At 42.4% G+C, this 27,007-nt stretch overlaps 1 protein-coding gene across 1 annotated transcript; it reads right to left on the bottom strand.

Annotated features, from left to right (window-relative positions):
- Positions 1-475: 475 nt before the first annotated feature.
- Positions 476-25,633, bottom strand: kiaa0513 (KIAA0513 ortholog). The gene is made up of 12 exons (XM_085358799.1): positions 25,574-25,633; positions 16,549-17,119; positions 11,997-12,096; positions 8,444-8,517; positions 7,646-7,716; positions 6,719-6,926; positions 6,591-6,631; positions 6,393-6,465; positions 5,498-5,575; positions 2,646-2,726; positions 1,281-1,375; positions 476-962 (listed from the first exon to the last, which is right to left on the bottom strand). Exons 2-12 carry the CDS (start codon positions 16,926-16,928, stop codon positions 913-915), a joined length of 1,251 nt encoding a protein of 416 aa, XP_085214925.1. The 5' UTR covers positions 16,929-17,119; positions 25,574-25,633; the 3' UTR covers positions 476-912.
- Positions 25,634-27,007: the final 1,374 nt, after the last annotated feature.

The following is a 27,007-nucleotide window of genomic DNA, read 5'->3' as shown; positions in this document are numbered from 1 at the left end:
TTCATTGCAAAAATTGAAAACATTGTCGTTTTAAAGAAAAATATAGTTGTTGATTGATGATGTCACCTATAATCTAAGCCAGGTTAGCTCTTTAGCTCTTTAGTGTTACAATGAGAAGAACAAAAGATGTGCTAGCAGATCCAAAAGTTAGCTTTTTGGCCAAATGCTAAGTGAAGCGACCCCGTTTACTAAAACAGAGTTATTGGTTTGCAGTGTTAATTGTTGCGTGTAGCATCTTTGTGCGCACTGCCCTAAAGAGAATGCATGGGAAAATATTGCAATAAAGTTTTGCTTAAATGTAAATTTTATGAAACAGTTTTTGTGTATTTACAGAAAAAAAATGCACAATAAAGTTTCGAGGAATAAAAACTGACCTAAAGCCACCTGAACAGCAGATTAAAGCACAATGAATTCTTATTGCCATTAATGCTGATAGACAGGTTGCTTGACTTCTTCCTATAATAAATATGGTCACTGAGAAACACAGAATAAACAGCATATAGGATACGTAACATACACGTCACTGGTGTAATACATAAATCCAGTGTATCTGAGGCTGTTCGAGGCTTATACTGGATGGTTTATTCCTTTAGTTAACGTCACGGACAGATCTACCAGGTCACAGACACACGACTATTATAAATATTAAAGTAACGATGGCCTTATTATTGCTGATCCAGCACACGGTGCAGATGGAAGGGTTTTGCTACAGGTATGGCACAGCTCAGTACAGCAGGTCGTGTTGTTTTTCAGCAGCGCACCACACAAAAGCAGCAGGAAATTTAAAAAAAGAAAAAAGAGCCAGAGAGTCGGATAGAGCGACGTGGAGCTGGAAGGAAACGGCTGATGTGTTGCTGTGTGCTGTCAGATTGTCACGTGGAGGCTTTGAGATGCAGCCAGTCACTCTCAAACTCACTCTGCTGCCATTCGCTCTATGTGCTCAGTCAGCAGCTTGTACTGTTCTGCAGAGGGACAAAATACATGCGTTGTTCTTCCACACGTAAAGGAGCCACTTTTTAATTATTTACACACAGTTTATGATCACCGACAGACCAGCTGTGCATACAATGAAAACAAAAATATGAGATGGCATTTGGGTATTTTCTGATTACTGAATCACAAGTTTCTACCAGAAGACAACAGAAAAAAAATCCTTATCTTGAATTTTTAAATGATAATTTCAACTTTTAAATAACTGCCTTTTATTATCCCTATATATGAAAACACTGATCCATGAATACAAGAAAACTGGACCAATCCAAGGCTACTTCGTGCTTTACCTTCATTCAGGTTCCCAATAACTGCCTGCTTCTTCAGGAAGTCATTGCAGAGCTTCCTACTCAGACCAAACGCCAGCATGTTGTGAGTGAATGTCCTGAAAATACACACAACACCAACATCGTCTCAGTACAAGAGGAAAATATCACAAACACACAACAAATATTGTGCAGTCGTTGGCACATCCTCAGGGTTGTCACAATAACCGTGTTTTACAGTAACTATACGACTCAGTAACAGCATTACAGATATTATAGATTACACATGTAATATTATGGTATACATGATAATGGCGAAACAAAAATCTGCTATTGGGACACACCAATACGCCCAGCTGCAGAGGTTTTGTAGCCACCTCTCACCTTTTATTAATCATTTTCATGACTGTGGACTTATGCAGGACTAAAGTAATGGGCCCACCTTTTAATCTGTATTTAATCAGTATTGCATTTAATCTGCAATACTGTCTGCATTAACAGACATTGCAACACGTGCGTGGCTCTGTAACACCACTGTTACCACTGATGCAACAAGTCAGTTTGTGAAATTTCTGCCATGCACACGTTTCACGATCAGCTGTAAATGATGTTACTGCAAAGCGGAAGCATTTAGGAACCACAGCCGCTCGGCCACCAGTCGTCACGTCATGTAAAGTTACTGAGGGGGGGATCTGAGTGCCGAAGAACATAATCTGCATTAACATCAGCGCTTAAAATGTGTGACGGGGGCTTCATGGCTGAGATGTGAGCCTCACATGAGTGTTGTAAACGTGGAAAACACTTCTCAGTCTGACGGATGAGTCACAGTTTGACCAATGCCAGGAGAACGTTACAAAAAAAAGGCAAAAAAAAGGCGGCATAGCTACATTTAATGTAATTTTTTTTACATACACTACAAAAGTGTGATTTAAGCTTATTGTAGAGGTTCAGAAGTCATGACCACTTGTGTGCTGGTTCAGCATTAGTCATGTATCTACACGTGAGATGCTACTGTGCGCCCACACGAGCAACAGAAAGGTGACTGAAACCATCTTTGTAATAAAGTATTTGTTGTTTGAGACACTAAAAAGATGTTCAGATTATTTTATTAATTACCACTTATTATCTCATCACCTGTGTTTTGTTACCATTTTATTACCTCCACCTAGGAGCTCATGTTTTGGTTTGTCATTTGGTCTGCACCATCTGATTTTACTGCACTGCAAACTTCTTAAAGTATGTTTAAAAAAATGAATATACAGAAAATAAAATACTATTCCCTTCAAAGTAAATATTGCCCAGAGAGCGAGCTGCCCTGGCGGGCGTTCGCGCTCCTTGTTAGGATTTCTTTCTATTACTACGTGGAAATCACGGAGGTGTTTTGGTTACCCCAGCTGGCCAAAGGCAATGTTCTCATCGATTTTGTAGCTGTCCTTCTTCTCCTCATCAGTCATGTGACACCACTTCTCCCTGCAGCAAAAACACAGTCGCAGTCAGACTTCAGTTCCACTCGACCTTCAGCTCGTCCACAGGAACAGGTCAGGGGTGGGTGTCACACAAATATCGCATCCAGCAAGGTTTCTTTACACAGAACATTGTGATTTTTTTTAAACTACATTGTGAAAAGCCAAGAAAAAACAAACAAGCATGACATCCAACCCTGTGACTGTCACTTTCATTTCATTACACATATAAGACACGAAAGAGCACATTAACCAGCCATCAGCGAAAAGACAACAACAAATGATTCATTCACAAAGAATCATCATTGTCAACACATGAAAAGCACTGATTTGGACTTTAGTGCTGCAAAACAAATATTTATGAATCTGGAAATGTTTCCAGATTATTATTGTCTGAGGTCTAATTTACATTTGACAGTTTTGACTCATTTGTCCTGAATTTGAATTAAATCTTTTATAACGCTTGAAAAAGAAGAAAACATGCCGTCATCTGTCTTTGAAGCAACACGCCACAAACTCCCCGAATAATGAAATCTTATCTGAGTCTGTCCTGGAAAAACAAAATCAAAACTATAAGTTGAAAATGAATTCATGACTTCTGTCACACACAGACGGCTATGTGTGAATATTTTTTATGCACTTATTATTATATCCATTGCTAACATCATATATTTGTCAAGGCAGAAATGAAAGAAGATCAAACATGTTACATTTTTTACATTTTTAAATTCTTATTTTTGCACGTCTATATTTAGATGTAACCAGTCTGCAGTGTAAGTACAAAAGCAAGCACACACACTGATTTTTAAAAAAGGCAGGAGAGGGGAACATGCAGATGGAGTCAGAGGAAAAAAAATGCAAGCAGATTAATGGTTTGAACATGCAGTGAGCTGTGAAGAGGCAGAGAGCATCTCCAGACTGCAGTGGATCTGCTGCCATCTATAAATACCATCCCAGACATTATACAAGCCCTCTTTGCACATTCCGGATATTAACTGTGGGTGTGATGCTTGTCAGAGGTAGGCACAAAAATCACTTCAACTGCAGCGTGACAGAGCTGCGCCCGACAGCCCCGACATGCCAACAGACGTCGAAGAAAGAAAGAAGAAAAAAATGATCTTCACATCTCACCGTGCTCTGATTATGCAGATGTCCACATAGCACAGCCTCACATTACTCTCTGGTCATCACTAACAGAGGATCTCCTCTCACGGTTCACCGGAGCACATGTGACAAATCAGACCCGGGGCGACTGCCAGACCTCGAGACTCAAGTTCTGACATCCATCGGACATTTTTGGGGTTTTTAGCACAGATTCCTACAGATTTCCATCTTTATTCACCCATCAGAACATCTGGCGAGCACGGCTGTCGTGCAGTGAAATTGGAGGTCGTCTGTTTTGGTGACTATGGAGTCAGAGTGTCACCATAGTAATCGGTCTGGCACAAATCAGTGACGCATTTTAAAAAGCTGTAACGTTCACAATGCCGGGTGTCCACACCGCCCACTGCCCGGTGGTGTGACAACAATACTCCAGCAGCCTTTTACGGCTGGGGGTAAAGACTGTTAATGGTTGTAACACTCGTGACACAGAAGTCATTTTTGTTGCTGTGGATGTTTGAGCTGTCAGCGTTCATACTCATCCATCCAAGTCATGCATGGATTTGTGGAGTCACCGCTTCCTATGAGAAATGAAGCTACTCAGTGAGTTCACAGTTCCTTTGCATTATTAACCAGATGAGGTGGTTCTCGCAAGCTGCCCCTCAGCAGGCTTCCTGACCTTGGCCAATCAGAAGAACGTGGATTTTAAGGTCCCCATTTCAACTTAAGGGGATAGCTTAGCTTCGCTGACAGTGAATCAACCACAAATAACGTAAAGAGAGACAACACCCAAGCAGAAGGAAGCATTAATATAGAGAAAATGGGCACTGCTGTGTTTTCTGCTCTAAACTTTAAGCTACAAAAACGGGGGGGGGGGGGGTAACTTTTAATACCAAGCACAGCAAACAACAGGGGAAAAGTACTTGACTTTTAGCTAGCAAGGAAGCTATAAAGCAGGCAGACCTCAGTCCAGCAGAGCGCCTTCGGGACAGGAGATTCACATCACTGCAGCAACTCTGTGATGCTAACGTGTCAACATGCACAAAATCTCTTCCATGAAGAATTACGGCAGCTCAACAGAGGCCCGACCTGCTACTAACAAGGTATCCCTAATAAAGTGGCCCTCTGAGTGTAGTTTGGCGTCTGTCTTGTATATTAGCAGGAAGTGGTATGTACCATGCAAAGTGCAGTATGGCAGCAGCAGAGACCTATGTAAAGACCTATGTCATTCACATTGACATTCTCAAAGCTCTCTGTCCCCTTCAGGTTTAGTCCTCATGAAGATCTGCCCTTTGCCTTCTCCTCCACCTAAACTTTGATCTTTGCTTGTTTTGGTTTTTTTGGACAAACAGAGGGACAGACCTCACATGTTTCTCTTCATCCTGCGTTCCCCTGCCCGGCAGCAAGGCACAAGGAGACAAAGGGTTAAAGTCAGCATGCAGAAAAGGAGAGAACAATAGCAGCTTTTAGAGAAGGAGAGGAGAGCAGACAGGTGGAGAAAACAGAGGAAGGAAAGGAGGAGAAAGAAGAGAGGAGAGAAAAGGAGAAAACAGGTGAAGAGGGGGCTAGAGGCAACAGTAGCAAATATTTCATTTAGACAGGAAGTGACAAAGCAATAGGTGCTCCTTTAAACTCTAGAGATTCATATTTCCATCATTTAGTATTAAACAGACTCACCTCGTGGTCGGAGATCTTTTCTTCCTCTCACAATGGACAGCATCAAAAAAGGCGGCGTTCCAAAATCTCAGCGTGTGCCTGACAGACAGAACATGGACACGTTTCAGGCTTCACGCCTCCACCGCTTCACCAAACAGCCAGAAATAACCGTCACTTCTCCAGGCACAAAGAGGCTCTGGTATGATTCATACTGCAATGCCAACCATTTCTAACATGTGCAGTTCCCAACGCGCCGGTAATGACTCAGTGAAATTGGGGTGGGGGGGCAACAATGTGTAGAAGCTGCTTTTTGAAATTAAGCAGTAAACCGAACAGAGCTCCTTTTTGCGTCGTGCCACTGATTTGAAATGTTACCTTTTTGTTTCTCATCACTTTCAGTTCAATATTGTTACTTTTTAATTTGTAACAATTTATGTTATATGGTCACATTATGACATTTTGAACAATGACTGTGAATTAAGGTTGTTTTTCATCTCCTAATGTCATACAGTTTATGCCATAATACACTTAGGTTTTGTGCGTGGGATCATTGTCCTGTTTCATGACCCAGTTTGGGTCGAGCTTTAGCTGTAGCACAGACGGCCTCACATCTGACTCCAGAGGACGGCCGGTACTGTCAAGAACTTAAACATTAAACATGCTAACTATGGAGCTTTAGGCTTTTTGCATTTTCTCTGAGCGACACACGGTCATTCTTTGGGGTGAATTTCCTGACGTTCCCGACCAGCAAACCACCCAAACCTCTGCTTTTATAGAGGTGCTCACACGTGCTGATGATCAGTTCATCAGGTGCATTTGATTAGCATCACCTGGCTGCTACAGAACTCAGTGTATTCTAGTTTTCTCTTAATTGAGTCCCGTGAAAAGTTTCTTCCTCACATGATGTGATTCTTACCAGATAGGTTGCTGCTTCAGGTGAGTGTACAGGTACACCTTTTCCCCTTTCTTTTCCTCTGGAGCGCCTGACACTGAAGAGGAGGATGAAATATAACAGGCAGGGATGGACTCAGGTTTGTTTCTAGAACATTCTTTAAAAAAGTAAGAGCACTGGAGCAGCAAAGTGAAATAAAAAATGATTTCTGAGCTACGATACCTGGTGATTTAGGCTTCGTCTCCCCCGGATTTTCCCCATCACTGCAAAACAGATTGTAAGAGTGAGGAATACAGTGACAAGCGAAAGTGTTAATGAACAGACTCAAAGGAGGAGGTGCAGATGCTCACTCAGACTTGGGAGCCACTGAGCTTCTCAGCTTGCTCTCCAGGCCCCCAAAGAAGCCTTTGACGTCAGTCTTGGACGTGTGTTTAAGGAGGCGCTCGGCAGCGTCCTTCTTCCCTGACAGCCAGGTGTTAGCCTTGTTGAGATAAGAGTCCAGACCAGCTGGAGCACCACCGCGATCCAACAGCTCCGAGGGAGATGGCTGAGACTTTCCTGAGAAGAAAAGCTCAAAATGCTGAGTGCTAACGTTGCCTAACAGCATCTCCCAGCAGCTACCTGCTTTGCACCGTCTGAGGTGGGGGGTTATTTTCACAGGTGTTCACTGAAGTACTTAAAAAAAATAGGCCCGTGTGAGATTTAATGAAGTGAACGCTTCACTTTAGCCCAGCAGCAACTCAGTGAGCTGGAAACGAAAACAGTCATTAGTCTGTAAGATTGTGTTCACAACACAAAAGTGGAAACATGCTGTTACTCTGTGTAATCAGGGCTCTCTGCAGTCTGCAGCAGACCTTTGTGTGTCGCTTTGCGCCACAGTGCAAGTTGTTATAGACAGAAAAAAATATTTAACTTAGCAGACGTGCCTGCAGACTCGCTGATGCAATGCACTGTGTCACAGTGGTGTACTAATCACTCAGTGCTTCCTGCTTGCATAAGCACAAACACTACCTTTATTTGTGATGCTGCTGCAAGAGAAACCACAGAGCCAAACCCTGCTGGTAACATTCCCTGAATCAGCACTGAGGTGTCTTGTTTTTATAAAACAGACACAAACACAGATGTCTGTCTTTTGCACTTTTGCAGCTAAAAGTTGGAAAAGAAAAGCCTTTAATTTGGGCTGCAGAGGCTCAGCAGCGTTTCTCTTAAAAAGCAACACCTTACAGTCGCTCTGAGGTGGCGTACAGACTGTTTTCAAGAACTTCAGCTGATCTTACCAACGTAATAATAAGTGAAGCACATGGTCATGAGGTTTTTTGCCGGGCTGTAGTCGTCCATCTGGTAACACCTGCAACAGAAAAACAAAACAAGAAAACACAGCATTTCTTCAGATGTGATCCTATGAAATGATGACTTTGGTGGAAAATATATGAACTAAATATTATGTAAAGTATGCAGAAGTATATTTTTAGCACCCTTTGTCTGTTTCTGTGGAATTTAAGCAAAAACCACTCAATGCTGAATTTTCTGAAACTTGTTGGAGAGGTAAACAAATGAAGATGCATTTACTGCCTTGGGTGTGTGTTTGAGGTCATGTTCATGCAGAAAATCTTCAGAGATCCTGGAGAATTATTGCTCAACAACACTTTAATGATCCCAATAAGGTCGGACTCGTTGGAAGTTAACAGTAAAGAAAAGAGGAGCAGCTCTTTCTGCACATTACTGCAAAGGTTTTACTTCTTTTTGTTTTGTGGCACAGTTCAATTTTCTAATATTACCGTATTTACTTAAAGTTCCTTTTAATGTCAGAATGTAATGTTCTTGACAGATTTATCTGATCTTTCATGTAATCTGTGACTGATTATTAACAACTGAATAATCTTCAAATTACCTTGAATGCACATAGAAGAATAAAAACCTCAAGCTAACGCGAGCGCCACGTTCGGTTCAGCAGCATTTGCAAGACGCAGCTTTGATTCCAGCTCTGCTAAAAACTTATGTCACATGACCACTTATTCAAAATGATGGCTCAAGTTCACAGTAAAAAAAGTTACAGTTGGACCGTATTTACTTACTCAAATAGCACAACTGCAAAAGACTGCACGAGTCTGTAGAAGGTGGCCTCGCTCACACATTTGGAGTGGCAGCGCTGTGAACACAGTACAAGTACATGTCACTGCAAGGAAACAACATTTCAGGAGAATATAACACCTGCGCTTCTTTCTTCACATGCATCAGAGTGATGGTTTTCCCGTCACACGACAAACAAGAAAACAATCGAAAACACATCTTTTTCAGCTAATGCCGTATTCACCAGATTCCCTCCTTCCTTGATTAAACCACAGCGTGTGGCTTTGCAGGAAATGACTGAGCCTTGAGCTATGAGCCCGTGAGATGCTTTTAAAGACTGTTCTCTCTGTAACAGCCAGTGGGCTCAATGTTGCAAACAGTAAACGAGTCAGAAGGACGATGGTGGTGTTGGTCAGGGTTTGCTGGTGGAATTTGTGGAAAGAGGAAAACAAATACAAAACAACAGACTTATCTCTGCGGCCACAGCTCAGCCGTTTCCTGTTGATGTGAGAACATCGAGAAGGCCAGAAGGAGCTGAGGATGCACAGTGTAAAATCTACACATGAGTTTATCATTTGTTTGAACACTCGTTTGTTTTTGACTCGAAACAAACCCGACGGATCAGCAGCATCTGTAATTTAGGAGTCAGGCACCTGTCTGCATGTAAAGACAGGTAAGAAAGAAGAAGAAGAAGAAGTGCAAATGACTCCTTCAGTGAACTCTGATGGAAATTTGCTACAACTGGCAAACAAAGCCTTCACTGTGTCTCAGCTCTAAAGTGTTTGATGACTACCACGTCGGGCTGGAACCAATTATTTCATTTAATCTGCTGATTATTGTTTGGATTAACCATTTAGTCCATGAACCGTTTCCAATGCTTTGTTCTCGTTTGTATAATTTTGTTTGTTTAAGAAAGCAAACCCAGAGATACGCCGGCCTCTGGAACATTTATCAGGAGGGGATCAGGGGCCTTTCCAGAGACGCCGAGGCCGTTCAGCTGGATATCCAGGAGTCTTCTCAGCTGAGAAGACAGAACAAGTGGCACGTGTCTTAATATTGAGGACGTGAAGGATGAGATGCAGAAAGCTCAAGGACTTGAAGAACCACCATAACTAAAGCTCAGGAACTTTGCCAAGAACTCAAAGAGGTGAATGAGAAGCAGAGCTCAAAGTGACAAAACGGGAGGTGAGAATCTCGACAGAGAACTCCCGAGAGACAAAAAAGAAAGTGAAAATGATCAACTGAAGGCTGTGGGAGTCGCAGAGTGTCTTCAAGGAAATAAAAGAAAAACATGCAGAAGGTCTCAGAGTCAGAAGCGTGTTCAGCTGAGCTCAGTTTGGAAACAACAAATTTCATCTTGAGATCCTGGAGCTGCAGCAAAAGCTCAAGTAAGAAAAAGACTCGGAACCGGACAGAAGCCGCAAACCTCAAGACCTTCAATGTGACACACTGCGACTGACGCTCCGGGAGGGCTGAAGCGACAGGACCGAGGAGGCCCAAGGGGTCGGAGAAAAGCTACCAGCTGACAGCAGGGCAAGCTGAGGGAGACAGAAAAAAAGCAGGAAGTAGTAGTTCGAGACATCGTGGAGCTCACACAGATGCTCAGAAACACGTTTGACAGTCCAGGCAGAGAAGCATGAAGCCGAGGCTGCGGAGAAACTGCACCGCATGGCTAAAAACAAAATCAGCTGCCAGAGTGAAGACGGCTTTTACAAACTTCTCATTTGACAAATAAGTAATCAAATCTCATATGTTGATTATACCTGTGTCTCTACACCAAATGACTCCATCACAGTGCAGAAATGAAACCTTCAGGGTGTTTTGTTTGAGTTCCTTAAAGCTCATTTTTGCACAATAGAAAGCAGAAAGGTCGCTTTTTGTACAACACAGCAGCAAAAGGAAAAAACCAAAAGAATTTAAAAAGGACACAGAGGCTACTAAACTAGCTCGTAACAATGTGCAACAACATGTGACTGTGTGTACTTTCAGTCATTAAAAGGAGAATAATGTAACAAAAACCATCTAAAAACACAAGTTTGAAGTCAGCGCCACTTTAGAATAATATCACAAACCGAATGCTGTTTTTAAATCCTCTGCAGCAGCACAGTTTCCACCTCTGAGGAAAGTTGTTTTCCAAAAAGTCCGAATGACAGCAGCAGTCAAAGAGCTCCAACACTTTGGAGCCGACTACACTGCAGCTCCATAGCAGTAATTTTCTCAGTATATTCTGCCATGGTTTACTCTTAATGTCACTTAATACCACCACTAACATGGTGGGTAATTATCTTCATGCCTCTAAGATGCGTAGTTTGTGACGTCTCTAATAGTTTCCAAAATTGCTTTAGATATGAATGAGCAGCGGGCTCGACTGAGAAGAGAGGAAGACTGACTCACTGACACAGGTCGGCTTTTAAAGAAAGTCTGAAACTACTTTTTAATATCACCTTATCATAAATGCTTCCACATAAACTGGAGTTAGAAATTAAGACGTTGCCAAAGCGAATATCTGTAAAGGCAGTGCTGTCTGCTCTTCATCAATGTGACGTTAGCTTGCTCGTTGTTGGTCAGCACTGTTTTTGCTGCTGTGCTTGGTTCTTGAAATGTTCGCATAAATCACATCAGAAGAATCTTACATTTCCAAAGGTATGTTGCACAAGTACACACGTTTACTCAGCAGTTAAGTGCGCTGCACAGCTGTCTGGTTAACAGTCTTGATGGGCGAGTGTATGTTTACGTATAAGATGTTTTGAATTTCGATGCTTTGAGGAGAACAAAGCAGGAAAGAGCTGATCGTGGACTTCTCTACAAAGCAGGCGAGGAATTACAAGCCCCTCATCATCAGTGGCACGCCAGTGGAGAGAGTGGACAGTTTCCGATACCTGGGTGTCCACATCACTCAGGACCTGTCATGGTCCTGTCACATCAACACCCCGGTTAAGAAAGCCGTCAGCGTCTCTTCTTCCTCAGAAGACTTAGAGACTTCCATCTGCCACTGAAGGTGCTCAAGAACTTCTACTCCTGCACCATCGAGAGCGTCCTGACGGCAAACATCTGCACCTGGTTTGGGAACAGCACCAAGCAGGCCAGACGAGATCTGCAAAGAGTGGTGCGCTCGGCTCTTCTCACTGTTGAGGTCTGGGAAGCGCTTCCGCTCCCTTAAGGCCAAAACAGAGAGAATGAGGAGGAGCTTCTTCCCCCAGGCTATTCGGGCCCTGAACCAGGTGTAGGACTGGACTCTCCCACACATATCACATCACCACACGCACTCTGGTTTTTCTTCATGCACACTTCCTATAATTTATAATCTCTTTCTGCTATTTGCACATTTTTACTGTAAATTTCTAAGTTAAATCTGTAAATTTTGTATAACCTGTAAATTGTAAATACTGTAAAACCACTGACATTTAATGGTCGGGCATTGCATTGCACAGCACTTCACCTCATGTCATACTGTGTATGGTTGTGTGTGAGACAAATAAAATTTGAATTTGAATTTGAAATGACCTGCCATTGTATAATGGGTATAACGAGGGAGCGTTTGAGTTTCTCCGGACTTACCTGAGCGCTGACATACTTGGCAAACCACTCCCTGCCTTTTCCATTCTCTCCACTGCACAACTCTCCAAAACGAGCCTTCTCCTCTTGGTCAAAGTCCTCTCTGTGAAAACATGGGGCTGCTGTGAAAACACACTTTAAAGTCTGCTTTGATGAAAATGAAACAGAGAAATCTGAAAAATACAAAGAAGATGGTTCTGAAGTTTGGACTGACCGACAGAGAAAGGCCGAAGATGTAAAAAACAAAAAAGACTGGCAATCACTGATTTTACATCACTGAGCTAACAGCCAGCTCTTACAGGTGATTTCAGAAGATTGCTCATGTTTATTAATGTGAAAGATGTCACTGCTGTCCCAGTGAAACAGCACGGCTTTAACAACGTAGTGAAATTACCTAAAAAGTAGCAGCATTGCAGGGCAGCAAATATCCAACTGCATACTGCACAACATTCAAACTCATCTTGTGTATTTACTGTCTGCCTTCATGATGCACAGCTCGCTTAGTCATGCATTACTGCATTAGCATCTACAGGATGCGGCTCATCATATCTCGAATCCTTTCACTATTACATTAACCCTTTAAGACCTACCATAGAACCAAGTCCGCCAGAGCTTATATTATATTTTTACATGCTGTAGAGCCATTTTTGGGAGCATTTCAATTTGCTATACATCAATACAACTGTTATAGCCCATATTTTAATAATATGTATGCATTAAGTCCATAGTAATTACATTAATTGCAAAAAAGTGCAATAAACTACAAAAAAATTAAACATCGTTTTTGTTTTGTTTTTTTTACATAAATTTCTACTTGGAGAAATTTAAGAGGTTTATCCCTCAAAACTTTAAATACAAAAAATAGTTTACAACAACAGGAAATTTATTTTGAGTGTCTTCATAGTTTTATTTTTGAGACACACCAATTTTTATATACTGCAGGAAAAACGAAAAACAATCCTATGATGCAAATTTGCAAAGGAAACAGCATGTGCATCAAAATAAACTGTTTAAAGCAGTGCAATTTGAGTTCTAAGCATCCCAGAAACTATTCAGAAAAGCATAAAGTCAAACATGACTTATAAAAACACCAGTATAGGCTTTTAAGGCCTACACTGTTGATCATGCAGTCCTAAAAAACAGACTGCTCAGCCTTGGATTGTCAGAACATGCATTAGCGTGGTTCTCAAATTATCTGAAAAATAGAACCCAGTGCATTAAACTTGAAGGTCTTTGTTCTAAATTTGTTGCTGTCCACAAGGGGGTGCCACAGGGCTCAGTTTTGGGTCCCCTTCTGTTCCTTTTATATATCAATGACTTGGGTCAAAATGTCTCAGACACAAATTTGCATTTTTATGCTGACGACACAGTTATTTACTGTTATGGATCATCTCTTGCTCAGGCCATTGAAACTTTACAGAAAGCCTTTGTTGCTTTCCAGCATTCACTTATTCAGCTAAAATTAGTTCTCAATGCTGACAAGACTAAGCTAATGTTGTTTTCCAAGTCAAAGAAGGTCCCGGAGCCTATTCCAGTGGTGTCCACCCTTGAAGGAAATGTCATAGAGATAGTTCATGAATATAAATACCTTGGTGTCTGGATTGATGACTCCTTCACCTTTAAACCACATATAGAGAGACTAGTAAAGAAACTGAGACTTAAACTTCGTTTTTTCTTCCGTAATAAACAGTGCTTTTCTTTTGCAGTAAAAAAACGTCTTGTCACTGCAACCTTTTTATCTGTGTTAGATTATGGTGACATTCTGTATATGAACGCTTCTTCTTCATGTCTTCTAATGTTGGACACGATGTATCATGCTTCCTTGAGGTTTATTACCAATTGTAAATACCTGACCCATCACTGTGATTTGTACTTAAGAGTAAAATGGCCTTCTTTGGCCATTAGAAGACAGGGGCATTGGTACACTTTTATTTACAAAGCTATGCTTGGATTGCTGCCTCCTTATATTTGTACTTTGGTCACAAGGACAAATAGTGGTTCTTACTCCTTGCGCTCAAATGATCAGCTGCTGTTGTCTGTTCCCCTTGTCCGCACAGAGCTGGGTAAGAAAGCCTTTGTCCACTCTGCACCTTTTTCATGGAACATGTTACAGAAAGACTGGAAACTAACTGAATTGTTGTCTTTAAATGTTTTTAAAACTAAACTCAAAGGCCTACAGGCTGCCTCAATAATGTGTAATTGTTTTGTGTAATTTTAACTTTGTTTGTTCGTATGTATTTGTCTTGAAATGTGCTGCCTCTTGGCCAGGACTCCCTTGAAAAAGAGGTCTTTGATCTCAACGGGACATTCCTGGTTAAATAAAGGTTAAATAAAAATAAAAAAAAACAAGTAAAAAACTACATTTTCTGTGAAAATGACGTCACTTTCGGTTTCGGGCAGGTAATGGCGGACATGCGACAGTTCGCGTTGACGTCTGTTTCAATGTGGGAAGTGTTTTGAACAGCTGATCGGATCGGCAAAGCGTGTTTCTGGAATATTATGTTTTTGTTGCTGCAAGTGCTTTTTATGCAATTGTTGCAAAGCTTTATGTGGAAGGAAACCGTGACCTAGGACAAGCTGATGGCATAAGATGTAAGTACAACTCCTCTGGTTTCATATGCAAAAAATTATTGCGCTAGCTTACGCGGTTCCAGTTCTACAGGGATTTAAAAATAGTTACGCAAAACGGAGCGTGCTGCTCCGACCGGCTTTAAAGGGTTAAGGGACAATCAGAAATCCACTAAGAGGGTGATGAAGATAATGAGAGATGACTGGACCGTCCCAGACAAAGGTAAAGAGGGCAAACTGCTGAATCAGAGTTCTAATGGCAAGAAGATTTTACTTTAGGATGAGATGCGTTATGGCATTGACCCACAGAGAGGTCACCATGTGACCTCTCTGTGGTCAATGTGCAAAGAGCTCAGTGGTCAATGCTTGAGGGGTCAAAATAAACACACCTAACAAAGTTCAATGAAATACAAAGCTGTCCTGATATTTAGAAGTGTCTTTGACCAACCTCACATTTCACTCCATTAGATTTCTTACGTCAGCAGACCAGTGACCCCCGTGACCCTGCCGCAGTGTCACGAGAGGCTCAGCGTGTAAACCATGAAGCACGAGCACCAAGGCCACGTGCTAAGCACAGAGGCCACTGTTCAATTTCTTCACTTCTTAAAATATGCTCGAGTGATAACAGCAGAACCACCCATGTGTGTGATCATACAGTGCAAACACTGCTGCTTTAACATAAACGTGCCCATGGCTACATTGAGACACCCTGGTTGGAGTTTGTAACCTCCTCTGTGTTCAAATACCAACGATATCTTTTCCTTATCTGGCTTCCTGGACAGAATTGAGCACTCTGGTAAATGTCGACGCCACCTTCACCCTACAGCTCTTTCCCTGCGTTGATAATTTGGTGGCTTCCATCCAGACCCACACAATGCTCGCCAACATTGGAGAGGCGCTGTCGGACCGTCAGCTCCTCTATGACACGCTTTGAAGTTTCTGTACTGTAATTAACTTCCTGCATGTATTTTCACAACATTTCTAGTTTCATAAAGACAGGCTGTTAGAAACATCCACTAAATCTGTTGTTAAAACACAAACACGTACAGACGACATCAGATAAAACCCGTCACGCCTACGGTAGACTCGTCTCCGCGATCGACATGGAGGGCTTACAGACTTCTCCACATTCTTTCTTTCATCATCACAAAACAAGTTTCAAAAATCTAAAGGCGAAAGGCAACACCTTTTCATCATACCAACTTACATTTTAACAATGCAAGTTAATCCAACGCCCTTTTCAGTAAACACTGTCCGCAGCAACCTCACATGACTCACGCTGCTTTCAAAGCCCACACTTTTGTGTGGAGATCAAAGCATTTCAGCCCAGATCGTCTCACCCTGCCTTCCTGATTTCATGTGGTTCAGATCTGACAGTTCACTTTCAGCAAAAGACAAAAACCCCCAGAAAGTTTCAATAGTCTCAAAGAACGACTGAAACAAACAGCGGATATCAGGATGATCGTTTCTCTCATCTTTGTCCGTTTTTTCCAGGGATCCCTGTTTGTAATTTCCCACATGTATGGCACAACTCTGATCTGTTTCAAGTCAATGACATTTCAGTAAGTCAGACCTCTTCTATTTGCAAAACACGATGCAACAAGTATGCCACTGATTCATCCTAAAAAACCCACAATTTTCAAGTTGCATGTTTTCTTACGAATGCCGACGCTGTACAGACGGTGTATACTTGTGCAATTTCAAAACTTTGCATCATTTTTCTGTCATTCTGCAAAAACTTATGGGATTACTCCATCATTTACCAACACAGAGAAGCAGACAGTTATTCACAGCTATCACTATTATCCATATCACTAATTAGCCTTTAGAATGTGTGAGGAAGCCGAAGCACCTGCAGAGAACACACAACATTTTTCTGTGGCTCTAATGCTTCACAATCTCATTTATCAAACAAATGTGAGCTGTCTTTTTTTAAGACTCACTCAAACACAAAAGACCAAAAACAGTTCAAAATGTTGCTCCTTACTTTCCATGAAACACCTTCTCCACATACGTCTTCATGAACTGCCTCCTCTCCACCGTCTCGGCGTCGGCTTCCTCCCCGCTGTGAGCCGACGAAGACGACGACCTTCTTAGTTCCCATTCATGAGAGGGCGGGTCCATGTCATTTTCACTGTCTGCCGACTCTGTAGCATCACTGTCGTTGTTTCCCTCCTCTGACTGGTGGTGGGAGTTGGGCTTGGTTGGAGCCATGGGCTCTGGCAGCTGGTGGACTCCTGTGGAAGAAGCTGGCTCTGGGGAGAAAATGTCTGTGTGTCCTTGGTGTTGCCCTCCATCTATGTTGAGAGTCTTGGTCTCTGACGGTAGGTCGAAGTCTATTAGGTTGTCCACTGCCACACCCTCCATGGTGGAAAGCCTCTTCGTTGTGACTGTGCAACAGTGGTGTTAAACAGAGCTATTTACTGCTGTGCAGGAACATGAGAGTGCTGGTCCCAGTTTAGGTTTCCACTGAAGCTGCCGGCCTTGCTAGGTTAGGATTCTGCAGATCATTCCACCCCTGAGGGTGCTGACCCTCACAGAGTGAACTCACAAAGCATCTGTGGACCAATGAAAGAGAGAAATCAGCAATATTACACCATGTTAAAATTGACAGTGTGAACATAATAATTTTAAAAACACACTTGACCTGCAATTCAAACAAAGATCATGTGGTTTGATAATGTTAAATACCATTAACAAAGGAATATATTTGGCCAAAAGCTGCAGTTCCTGTTACGTCCACTTGAGGCTATCTATGAAAGTGAGCCAGTCCCCACAGATTCCCATTTTAAAGCGCTCACATGAATAATTTTGCTTGCAGTGAATGTGTCCAGTATGTGCATCTGTGTGTTACATTCAATATACGGATGCAGTATGTTCGCCAAGCTAAGTAGCATTAGCTGTTAGCTTAGCAATCCACACTCATGCCCAAATATGGTCACTTCTAGCTCCAAGAAATGACACATAGTAGCTAAAACATTGAAGGCTCAGCAGGCAGACTGCAAAACCAACAGCCACGTCCATCTTTTACATACAGTCTATGCACAAATGTCCTCCTAATACATGGGTTTTATGCTTTATAAAAAATCATGCCATGTGTTACAAAAAAAACACATGTTGCTGATGTGGTGAAGTTTTTTGTTTTTTTTACAAATGTTCTCAGTAATATAATTTCAGACCAGATACAAATTCAGAGCATTTACGTGAAATTGATCCATATACAGACATCAGCATTACTCATTCTGAAGCTTTACTAATAACCTTTCAGTTACTGATTTAGGAATTTCCAGCCACTCCTGTTGCAGATCACTTCAAGTTCAGTTCATTTAATGTGATTATCGAGTCCACTACATTGTCTCCTAATGGAGATTTGTCTCTGGCCAGAAAGTCTTTTCCTTGTTGATGAATCTAAAAGATTCAGTTCAATATTTATTAAAAAGCAACATCATGATGATTTGAAACATTTAGAAAAAGTGAACAAGCAAATCAGAGTCCTGAATTCATTTAGATCACCTTAAATATATTTAAACCTGGTTTAGCTATAAAGCCTTGAACTAACATTTCCCCTCCGAGTTTGTCCTTAAAGCAGCATTTCTGCAGGACTTGGTGCAGTTTTGCAAGAGTGGTTGGGTGGAGGTGCTGCCTTAAAGGCCAAAGTCAGAGAGTAAACAAACACCTCAAATTACAAGAACGACTGCAACCCTTACTTTGCTCCAAACTGAGACAGTGCTTTGCGACGGTCAGTCTAAGAATCCTTTTCTGCTATGAAAAAGTGAAAACATTCGTAATGAAAAGAAAAGAGGGTATTACAGGCTGTGTAGCTGTAAGTGTAAATTTAACCGCCAATAACAAAATGTTACGTGAATAAATCTATACAAGTTTACTTCTTTCTAAATTTGAGATGATAAAACAAAACCAGTGTGACATCTGACTCAACACCAGGCCTACCAAACGTGCCTACGGTGACACGGCACTTCTTATTTAAATGCTTAAGGTGTGAAAGTGAATATAATTTCCTGTTGTTTCTGATCGCACACATTCTGCAGGCAGAGTTAGCTGAGCAGAGCAAAGTATGCTTTGTGGTCTGACATAAAAAACCCCACAAACCTCCTGATAGGACACGCTTGTCCTCCCTGACTCTGATGCTTAAAGAAGGAGAAGAAGATCTTTGTATCTCAGAAAGCTGATCCTTACCTGGATGCATCAAAACAGATCTACTGATCACTTCTCAGAGGGAAAAAAAGAGCACGAAAGAAAACGAGCAGCATGTTGTAGCTCCACACTGTCATTTAGATCCTGTTCAGTTGTCCTTGCTTTGAAATCTCACACCCCGTTCATCTCTAAAGTAAACCTCAGTGTTGTATTTTTAGAATCTATTCTTTCATCATGTTACAGTGCAAATAATAGGAAGTTGGAATGATTGATTAAAAACCACAAAGAAAAAGGCAAACAAATCTTAAACTGCACTGCTATACATCTCCTGTCACACACACCTTTCATCTGGTTTGAAATAAATGCCCAGTCATGGGACAGCATCACACTGCTGACTCCTCAAACGGCCTTCCCAGGAACACACACACACACACAGCCCCTGGGCCAATGCTTGTCATGCAGCTCTGAAGATGAGGTTATATAATGCAGCGTTTAGTGAGTAAGACCGAGGGTGAAACACTCGAGATGCACAAACACACTCATGTGTACCTAAACACCCACATCACCAAAGACAAAGCAAACATTTGGCCTGCAGACGCTGCTTAACGTGTGCCATTTACTTACATTGTTTCCTCCGAGCAGGACACTGGCTGGACCTGCCGTCCCCGGTGACACGGCTTCCTCGCCTAATAAAACTAAACACCGGGGGGCGCTCTTTGATGTGTCCGCAGTCTGGCTGTCACTCTAACAGCCATGGTTTGGTGTGAAAGTCTGAGTTTAGGTCAGGGTTCAGCATCATTTTTGACAGAGTTAAAATCCCATCGAGTAACTTAACTGGATAAGTGGTAAAGAAAATGGATGGATGGGTCGTCATTTACCTTTGCAAACAAATCTCAGTATTATTGTTTCTGGGTGGGAAGAATTTTACCCAAGAATCTGTGACCAACCGTTATATTTTCACTCGGGATTGTAAACTGAGTTTTGTTCATTTGATTTAATTTTCATCAGGCTTGATTAGGTTTAAGAGTGGTTGCTAAGTGATGGAGTCTGTAATAAGACCCGCCCACCTAAGGAGTAAGAGCAGGAAAGAAATAAATCAAAGATATGTTGATGACAAATGTACTTGCGTTACAGCAAAACAAATCAAATCTAAGTCTCCATTCGAGTCGTACTTTTATTTACTCAAACCCTCTGAAGGTTAAACGTGGAAAATACTGGAAAAAGTGAGCATCTTATGTGAAGTTTAAACCTTGTTTTGTTCCTTCCTGTGATTAATCTGACACACTGGACTTCTGGTTATAACTCAGTGTAAGACTTGACCTTTCATTGTCATTGTGTTACCTTTATTCGAGTTACGGCTTACAAAGATCTCTTAGACCTAAAGGCCAATTATAGGCTTGACAGTAAGCCATTGTGTTTCATACTATTTCAAAGCCTTGTGCCAACAAAAGGCTTATCAGTGGTTGGTTTTGTCGTTTAAAAAAAAAGGTGTTGCGTTTCCTTTCCCATTGATTTCCATATGAGCCCTTCAGATATATTTTGCAAGGCTTGGCATGGGGCCACATCCTTGGTTGGCAAAGACTTCCTGTGGACAGGGCGCTCTTATGAATCACTACGCATTTCCTGTTAAGGTGAAGTCACAAGATCTTTGACACTCTATCCTTTATTTCTGCAGTGGAAGTGTAGATGTAGAGGTTTCCACAGACACGTCACTGGATCAAAGGTGATCTCTGCTTGGCTTTTTGAGCCTTCAACAGTCTGCACTGATGTTGGGTCAGGCGATTGTGGAGAATGGTCACTCCTTGGGTTTTCTTTGGTTCTCAAGCAGTAGTAGATGGAGCAGATGAAGAACGGCCTGCTGGTTGAACTGGTGCCAGTGTTCAACTACAGACTTCAGCTATTTCTGCCTCCATGTCTTGTTATAGCTTTGAATAGAGAGAGTGGTGTAATTCTCTCTCGTGCTGGTCTTCCTCCACATAGCACCAAACTCCAACTTGGATCGCTTATTGGACTTTTTCCATTACCCACAGTGAAATCATTTCTTAGCTAAACCTCAAGAGTTTGGCTTCATTTTGGATCTTTAGCAGTGGTTTAGAAAGGCTGCTCATCAGAACCTTTGCTAAGTGGAGTCTTTTGTTCTTCACTTAACAAATTCTCCATCTTTAAACATGTTGCCAGTGAACCAAACTCGATGTATTAATCTTCTGACAGTGAGCTCACTTTTCGCTGCCCTGATTATTTCAGTATTTCAAATATTTCAGGAGGTTGTGCACGACCGCTTTAGAATCTGTCAACATGGGGTGGCTGATAGCTTTGTAATTAGAGCCCACACTATATGGGCATTAACACCCAGAGCAGCAAGTCTCCGGCTTACATCCCAACAGGTCAGAACATTAGGTGCATTTTTATGCCCATGCAGTTTCTATCTTTCTTTCTACACTATCCTCGTCACTACAGGCATAAAAAACTTTCTTTTTCTGAAACAGAAACCTTCAGTTGAACCGTGACTTGTCTCGGAGAAAGCAACTTAAACCACAATAAATAGATTTACAGGTCATCCAGGCCTTTATGTTTTTGGCTGTAATTTAATCATCTGATCATGTTTAAGTGGTAAACATCTTGCATGGGTTACTGAGCATATGTCCTACAGCTAAACAGTCGTGCCTGTGATGCTCAGAGTGTGAAATGTTGCTTGTCACATCTCTCCCCTGCAGCACTTCTTTTAGATGCCCGAAAAAACAGCAAAGCCCCTCAGTCAGCAGTCGTGATTCCCTGTTGAGGATGGATGGCAGCGGTACAATCACCTGCTGGCCAGTGACGCCATTTGGCCTGATTAATGTGCCCCGTCCTGCCACAACAAATGCACACACACACACACACAGTCAGGGACTCTATAAATCACACTCCTCTCTGACTGCAAAGGATGCAGGATTTTTGCTTCCCTGAACCAGAAAGGGCGCTCCCAGCCCCCCCTCCTTCTCCCTGAAAATACACAAACACACAGTGACATGCAATCCCTGAACCCAAGTGCACACAAACACACACACAGCCCCTCCAGGTAGCATGCACAGAGGAGGGTGGTTCAATCGTGATGAAAGATACTATGAAGCTCGGGGGCTCCACACCAGCATCACAAGACCTTCTCCCATCTCATTTTCAGTGTGTGCTACACGACTCACACAGGGAAGCCAGAGCCGTTACGCAACCTTCCCCCCGAACCACTCCACCCGAGGAAATATTATTCAACACACAAAATCTGCTGAGCAAAAACGAACAAGGCACCCCCGACACAGTTCATCCATCTCTGTCGCCCCGGCTTTCTGAGCCTAAAACACCAAACGCAATCCAATAACTCAGCTTTCTCCACTATGTCAAGCACGGCATTACAGAGCATCAGCTCAGCGCATAAGCAAGGTGACTTTAAGGTCTCCGGCTCAGGCCACTCATCCATTTCTGTTCTCAGAGGCATTCCTGAACAATGCTCGTCTTTAATTCAGGTGAGAACCAATACCCGACTTGGGACTTCCCTGACCCGCAATCCTTTGCGATTTGAGAGGGTACATATTCAGTGTCCCCATTAATGTGCCTACTGGGATATCTCAGTTACCAAAACAAAAGCAGTGAATGCATTTTCTGGATCTTCCTTTAGAACACACACAAAGTCTGAAAAGACTTGGGAAGGAGGCTACTTCTCCTTCCTCCTTTTCTTTACATGATGACATCCACCCTGTTACAGTAACACCCTTCCTTGTATCTCAGGTATTGTGAAATAATTTAATTTTACAACTTTCACAATGTTCCAAAGCAGTGAAAACCGTGTTTTGTACTGTAACTGTATTCCAAGCAGTCTGCAGTGGAAACTGGAATATCCACAACCTGCACCGGGTCTACTGGCAGCAGCCTGCTAGTGACCAAAGCAATCACAAGAAGGATTGTGGTGCAGCACTGTACACCTCTTTGTGACTGATTTCAGCATGCAACAGCCAGCAAAAACCTGCAACCGGTCAGAGATCAAGATGATAAAAAAGATGGATGTAGCTTTGTGGAGGGAAAACTATAGCTCATCAGATGCCACCAGATGGCGATGGTTGTGATTGGAAAAGTGCCTTAATGTCTGTTTACAGAGGTCAAGGCCTTTCCTGACCTCTGTAAACACTTTGCTGCAGAGTGGACTGTCACTCATGTTGGGTCATATGAGTGCCTGTATAACACCCTGGTATTTGGCTGCAGTATAGATCACATGCTACTCATTACAGTTAAATAGTTACCATGCTGTATATGGAATGTATCCAAACCTGTCAAACAGGTCAGCCAGCATGATGACAGAGCAGACAGCTAGTACAAGTATTTAAAACTATGTTATTAACATCTCCAGAGCTAAGAGAGTACACGGGAAAGCTCACAGTTTTAGAGACCAGAAAGACTAAAGTCTCTTCCCGATGCCCATCTTATGAGGAAGTAATAAAGTTGTTTCTAACAGAGGTGTTTTAGCTGTTGGCTGGGCAATGAACCTTCATAAAATCAGATAATGCTATTGTGGATGGTGAACTTCCTAGTGCAGATCCATGCTGTGATAGCATTTTACGCATTGCACCTTTAAGAGGCAGCAGGGAGTGGGTGCTGTGGGAGCAGTGGGATCAGAAACTCGAATCTTCAGAGGTGCAAATAAGATTAGACGATCTCAGAAAGAGCTGTTTGTCTAATTACAGGGTGTTAAAACAAGGGGGAAGTGAAGCTGTGTGGGACAGTTTGGAATAACTGACAACACTAATAAATGCATCTTTATAAAATCCTGCTACCCAGCCAATATATCAGAGTTTAACATCAGTATAAAACTGAGTTTTATGGTGCAATATAAACATGATCTAACAGCAGAACTACAGCGGCAGAGAGCGACGGCTGAAGCTCACAGGCTTCTGTCACGTGTTCAGTGGATGTATGACAAGCAGAAGTGTGTGATGGCAGATTGGTGAAGGTGTAGAATCTCAGCTGAGGGGCCTGCACTCCAGATAGGATCTCCTCACCACACATTAACGCTAAATAATGTTCTCAAACCTCATCCACAACATCCACCATGGATTTTTTATAGTGGTAAGAAAAATCCAATGCAGAGGTCACAGAGAACAGGACTGTGTACAACACTAATACCAGCACGTCAGATCTCTTCCTTCATTTCATTTCAGTCATCCAAACATGACTCCCTTGTGTAACATTCCCGTTTCCTCGTAATGAATTGTAAATTAGAAAGAACATCAGTCGCAATCTCTGAGAAATAGCATAAACCCTTTCCTCGTGCTTCACGACAGAAGGCAGAGGCTGGAGGGCAGCACGGCGATGCAAGCTTCATTTACAAAGGCAGCTAAACACTTCTGCCCCACGGATGAGGAGAACTGAGCAGCAAATGCTGTAAAAACTGACAGGAAGTTCATCTCCGTGCAGACTTCCAGATACCACCAAGCACAGTCCCCATCTTTGTCACACACACACACTGTGGTGGTTCCACACAGAAGATGGAAATAGGCACATGTGAGAAGTCTCAGTGTGAAGGAGACCGTTTTTGCTGACTGCATGATAAAACTAACATCATGTTGTATTGAACATGGGCTCCCCCCCCTCGTGGACTTCAGAAGAGACCCCCTAGTGGTTATTAAAAAGAATGCAGGTGTGAACACAGTCATCGCGGTGTGGAGCAAAACAACCGCACAGAGAGCCTCGGAGAAGGTGATCTCGGTGTGGCTCCAAACGAACTGCAGAGGAGTTTGTTTCCAATCCAACTAGTATGTATGCTGATAATATGCTTTTTTTTTCCTTTTGTGTTTGTTATTTATTAAATTTTTCTTCCACAACACATTCATAATAAATTTTAAAAAAATACAGGTAAGTATATTTTGCATGTGTGGTCATCATTTTTTCTATAAAATCGCAAAGGACATCTTTCACAGTTTACTGCACACGCTCGTCTTTTCAGCCCACATTTACTTGACACTATTACATGTCAATAACTTCTGTCTGATCTCTTTGCCTTTGCTTATATAAAAGGAGTTCTTCCTCCCTGCTCTTGCCAAGTGAATGCTCATAAGGGAACTGCCATATTGTTTGGGGCTCTTCATCTAATCTTGAAGGGTCTTTGTAATATAGATTTTCTTCTTGGCAAAGAAAAGCAAAGTATCTGAACTGAAAAAGCAAAAATCAGTAAAATGATATTAAAAGCTGGTAAACCTGACAGTAAAGTAAAGGTGAGCTACTCTCCCATATTCATTATTACAGTAAAAAATGACAAATTCCTATATTTGGATGACACATCTGACGAATATAAATGTGTCTCTACATCCTTAAAAACGATGCTCCCTGTTTTGGTTTAAATCCACCGCCTTCACTCAAAGCGTAACAGCTCTCAGCGAGGTTTGGCTTACGAATACTCTCCAATCACAATCTGTCACGAGTTCATTAACATATGAAAAGTTAAAGGCACGAAGGAAGCAGGAGCTCGCACCGCCAGCTCCTCATCATCGGTGACCCGGGCGGACTGACAGCTCCGAGGAAGCGGCGCTGAACAAACAGACACGTTTCCTGGAAGGCTGGGAGCTCCGTGGAAGACTAGAAGCTGACCGTCAAGCCATTTTAAGGCAAACAGGGAAACCCCACGTCAGTCACAGAGAGGTTCGTCTGCAAGTGCAGCCGAACACATCCAAACGAGAGCGGCTGCGGCGTCCAGCAGCCCTATACGCTTTGACCCCAGAGCCATTCAAGCGACCACAAACCCCGCTGCACAATAACGTTTAAGACCCGTAAATTACGCAGTCCGGAACATGTAAAGTGACATCTGATGAGCTGACAAGGTAAATAAAAGCTGTACGTACATGAAACATCCGGTGCTGGACGGAGAAGAAGCAACTCACTGCTGCTCGTACGCGTCGCTCATCTCTTGCTCCTGCGTCTTCTTCTTTTTCTGTAGTGGCGTTTTCGAAAAGACCTTTAGTTGCATTACCGCCACCCTCTGGATCAGAGAGTAGCTCAAACCAGCTAAACCACGGATTTCTCCTCAGGTCTGTATTCTCTAACAGTCTCATCGCCAAAAAACACAAACAGATTAAAAAAACAACAAAAAACTGTGCGCATATTTGGTGTGGGGTATTTTTTTTTTTTATCACCCCGTGATCGTCGGCCAAAAAATGATTGCCCGTATTTAAAGTGTTGTAAACGGCTTGTTGGCGTATTATTTGTCAGACAAATGTCAAACCTGCCTCTCATGAATGATGTAAAGTCATTTTGAGCCACAAACAACATACCTGATACAAAGAAGAAGCAGCATTCAGTTTTGGGCAGTTTTGCATATTCTTTATTTATTTAGCTAAAAAGTCTTAGCGACATCAAAATGTCTTTCCTGACAGAGATGTGGCCAACAAGGCAGCAGAATTTATAAGAAATATGACATCACTGCTTTGTGAAGGTATAATAAGTGTCCAGCAGAGACTGGATTGATTCTAATGGAGGTACAATAAAGAAGAATCATATACTTGCAAAACAAGTTCACGTTATCTCCACGGACGCAATGACCGTGCAGAAGAGCAGCGGTGTTTTAGTTGTAGGGGCGCAGTTTTCGTTTTGCTGTTAAAAGCCGCAAAAATGCGCGCACGGAAGTGTAAATGTCTGTAGGTGGGCTGCAAACAACCTGTTCATCTATTGTTTTGTTTATAAAAACACGCAGGCAGAACTGACTGGCAGCACAAACGAGTTTAAATTTGAGCAGCAGCAGTGAGGGAGTGTGGTCGTTTAAGAACACATTGTTCGTGCAGGTTTCCCGCGTGTTTGTTTCAGAGAACATGGAGTTAACTTAGATAAATGAAGGAGAAGCCAAGGTTTATGTCACGGAGGAGCAGGGAGGACTCGGCGCAGACTGAAATCTCAGAAAAACAGGTTTATTTACACACTCCAGGTGCACTATATACAGGTGAAGGAGAAGGGGGCCAGGGGTGCAGAGCGGGGTCGGGAAAAGCGTCCAGAGTCTCCAAACCAAACACGAGAAATCTGCATACAGAGAACAAGGGTTAGCACGGAACTTTCACGGACAGAGCTCAAAACTGGCTGAGGCTAAAGTAGCACTGACGAGCGTTATTCAATAGTCCAGCGGCGAGGTGCTCTCAGTCACTGCCTTAAGTAGCGGGAGCAAACAAGGTGAGGAGCCACAGGTGATTGCCTACAGGTGGTGGAGGCCGGGAGCTCACAATGAGCTCCGCCCAGGCAGCGAGCAGAGAGAGAGGAGAGAGAGAAAAGACAAAACATAACATGTAGCC

This window comes from Diplotaxodon limnothrissa, linkage group LG7 (genome assembly GCF_057381915.1).
Source record: "Diplotaxodon limnothrissa isolate DT_005_m linkage group LG7, D_limnothrissa_male_GT1.1, whole genome shotgun sequence".
In the NCBI taxonomy this organism is placed as follows: Eukaryota; Metazoa; Chordata; class Actinopteri; order Cichliformes; family Cichlidae; genus Diplotaxodon; species Diplotaxodon limnothrissa.
This window is presented reverse-complemented; position numbering and strand designations above follow the sequence as displayed.

Coding starts and splice junctions, on each gene's coding strand:
- kiaa0513 (XM_085358799.1), bottom strand. CDS start 16,928: ATGGAGGGTGTGGCAGTGGACAACCTAATAGACTTCGACCTACCGTCA. Junction 6,632..6,718: donor TCAGTGGCTCCCAAGTCTGA/GTGAGCATCTGC, acceptor TCTGTTTTGCAG/TGATGGGGAAAATCCGGGGG. Junction 5,576..6,392: donor CTGAAGCAGCAACCTATCTG/GTAAGAATCACA, acceptor TCTGTCTGTCAG/GCACACGCTGAGATTTTGGA.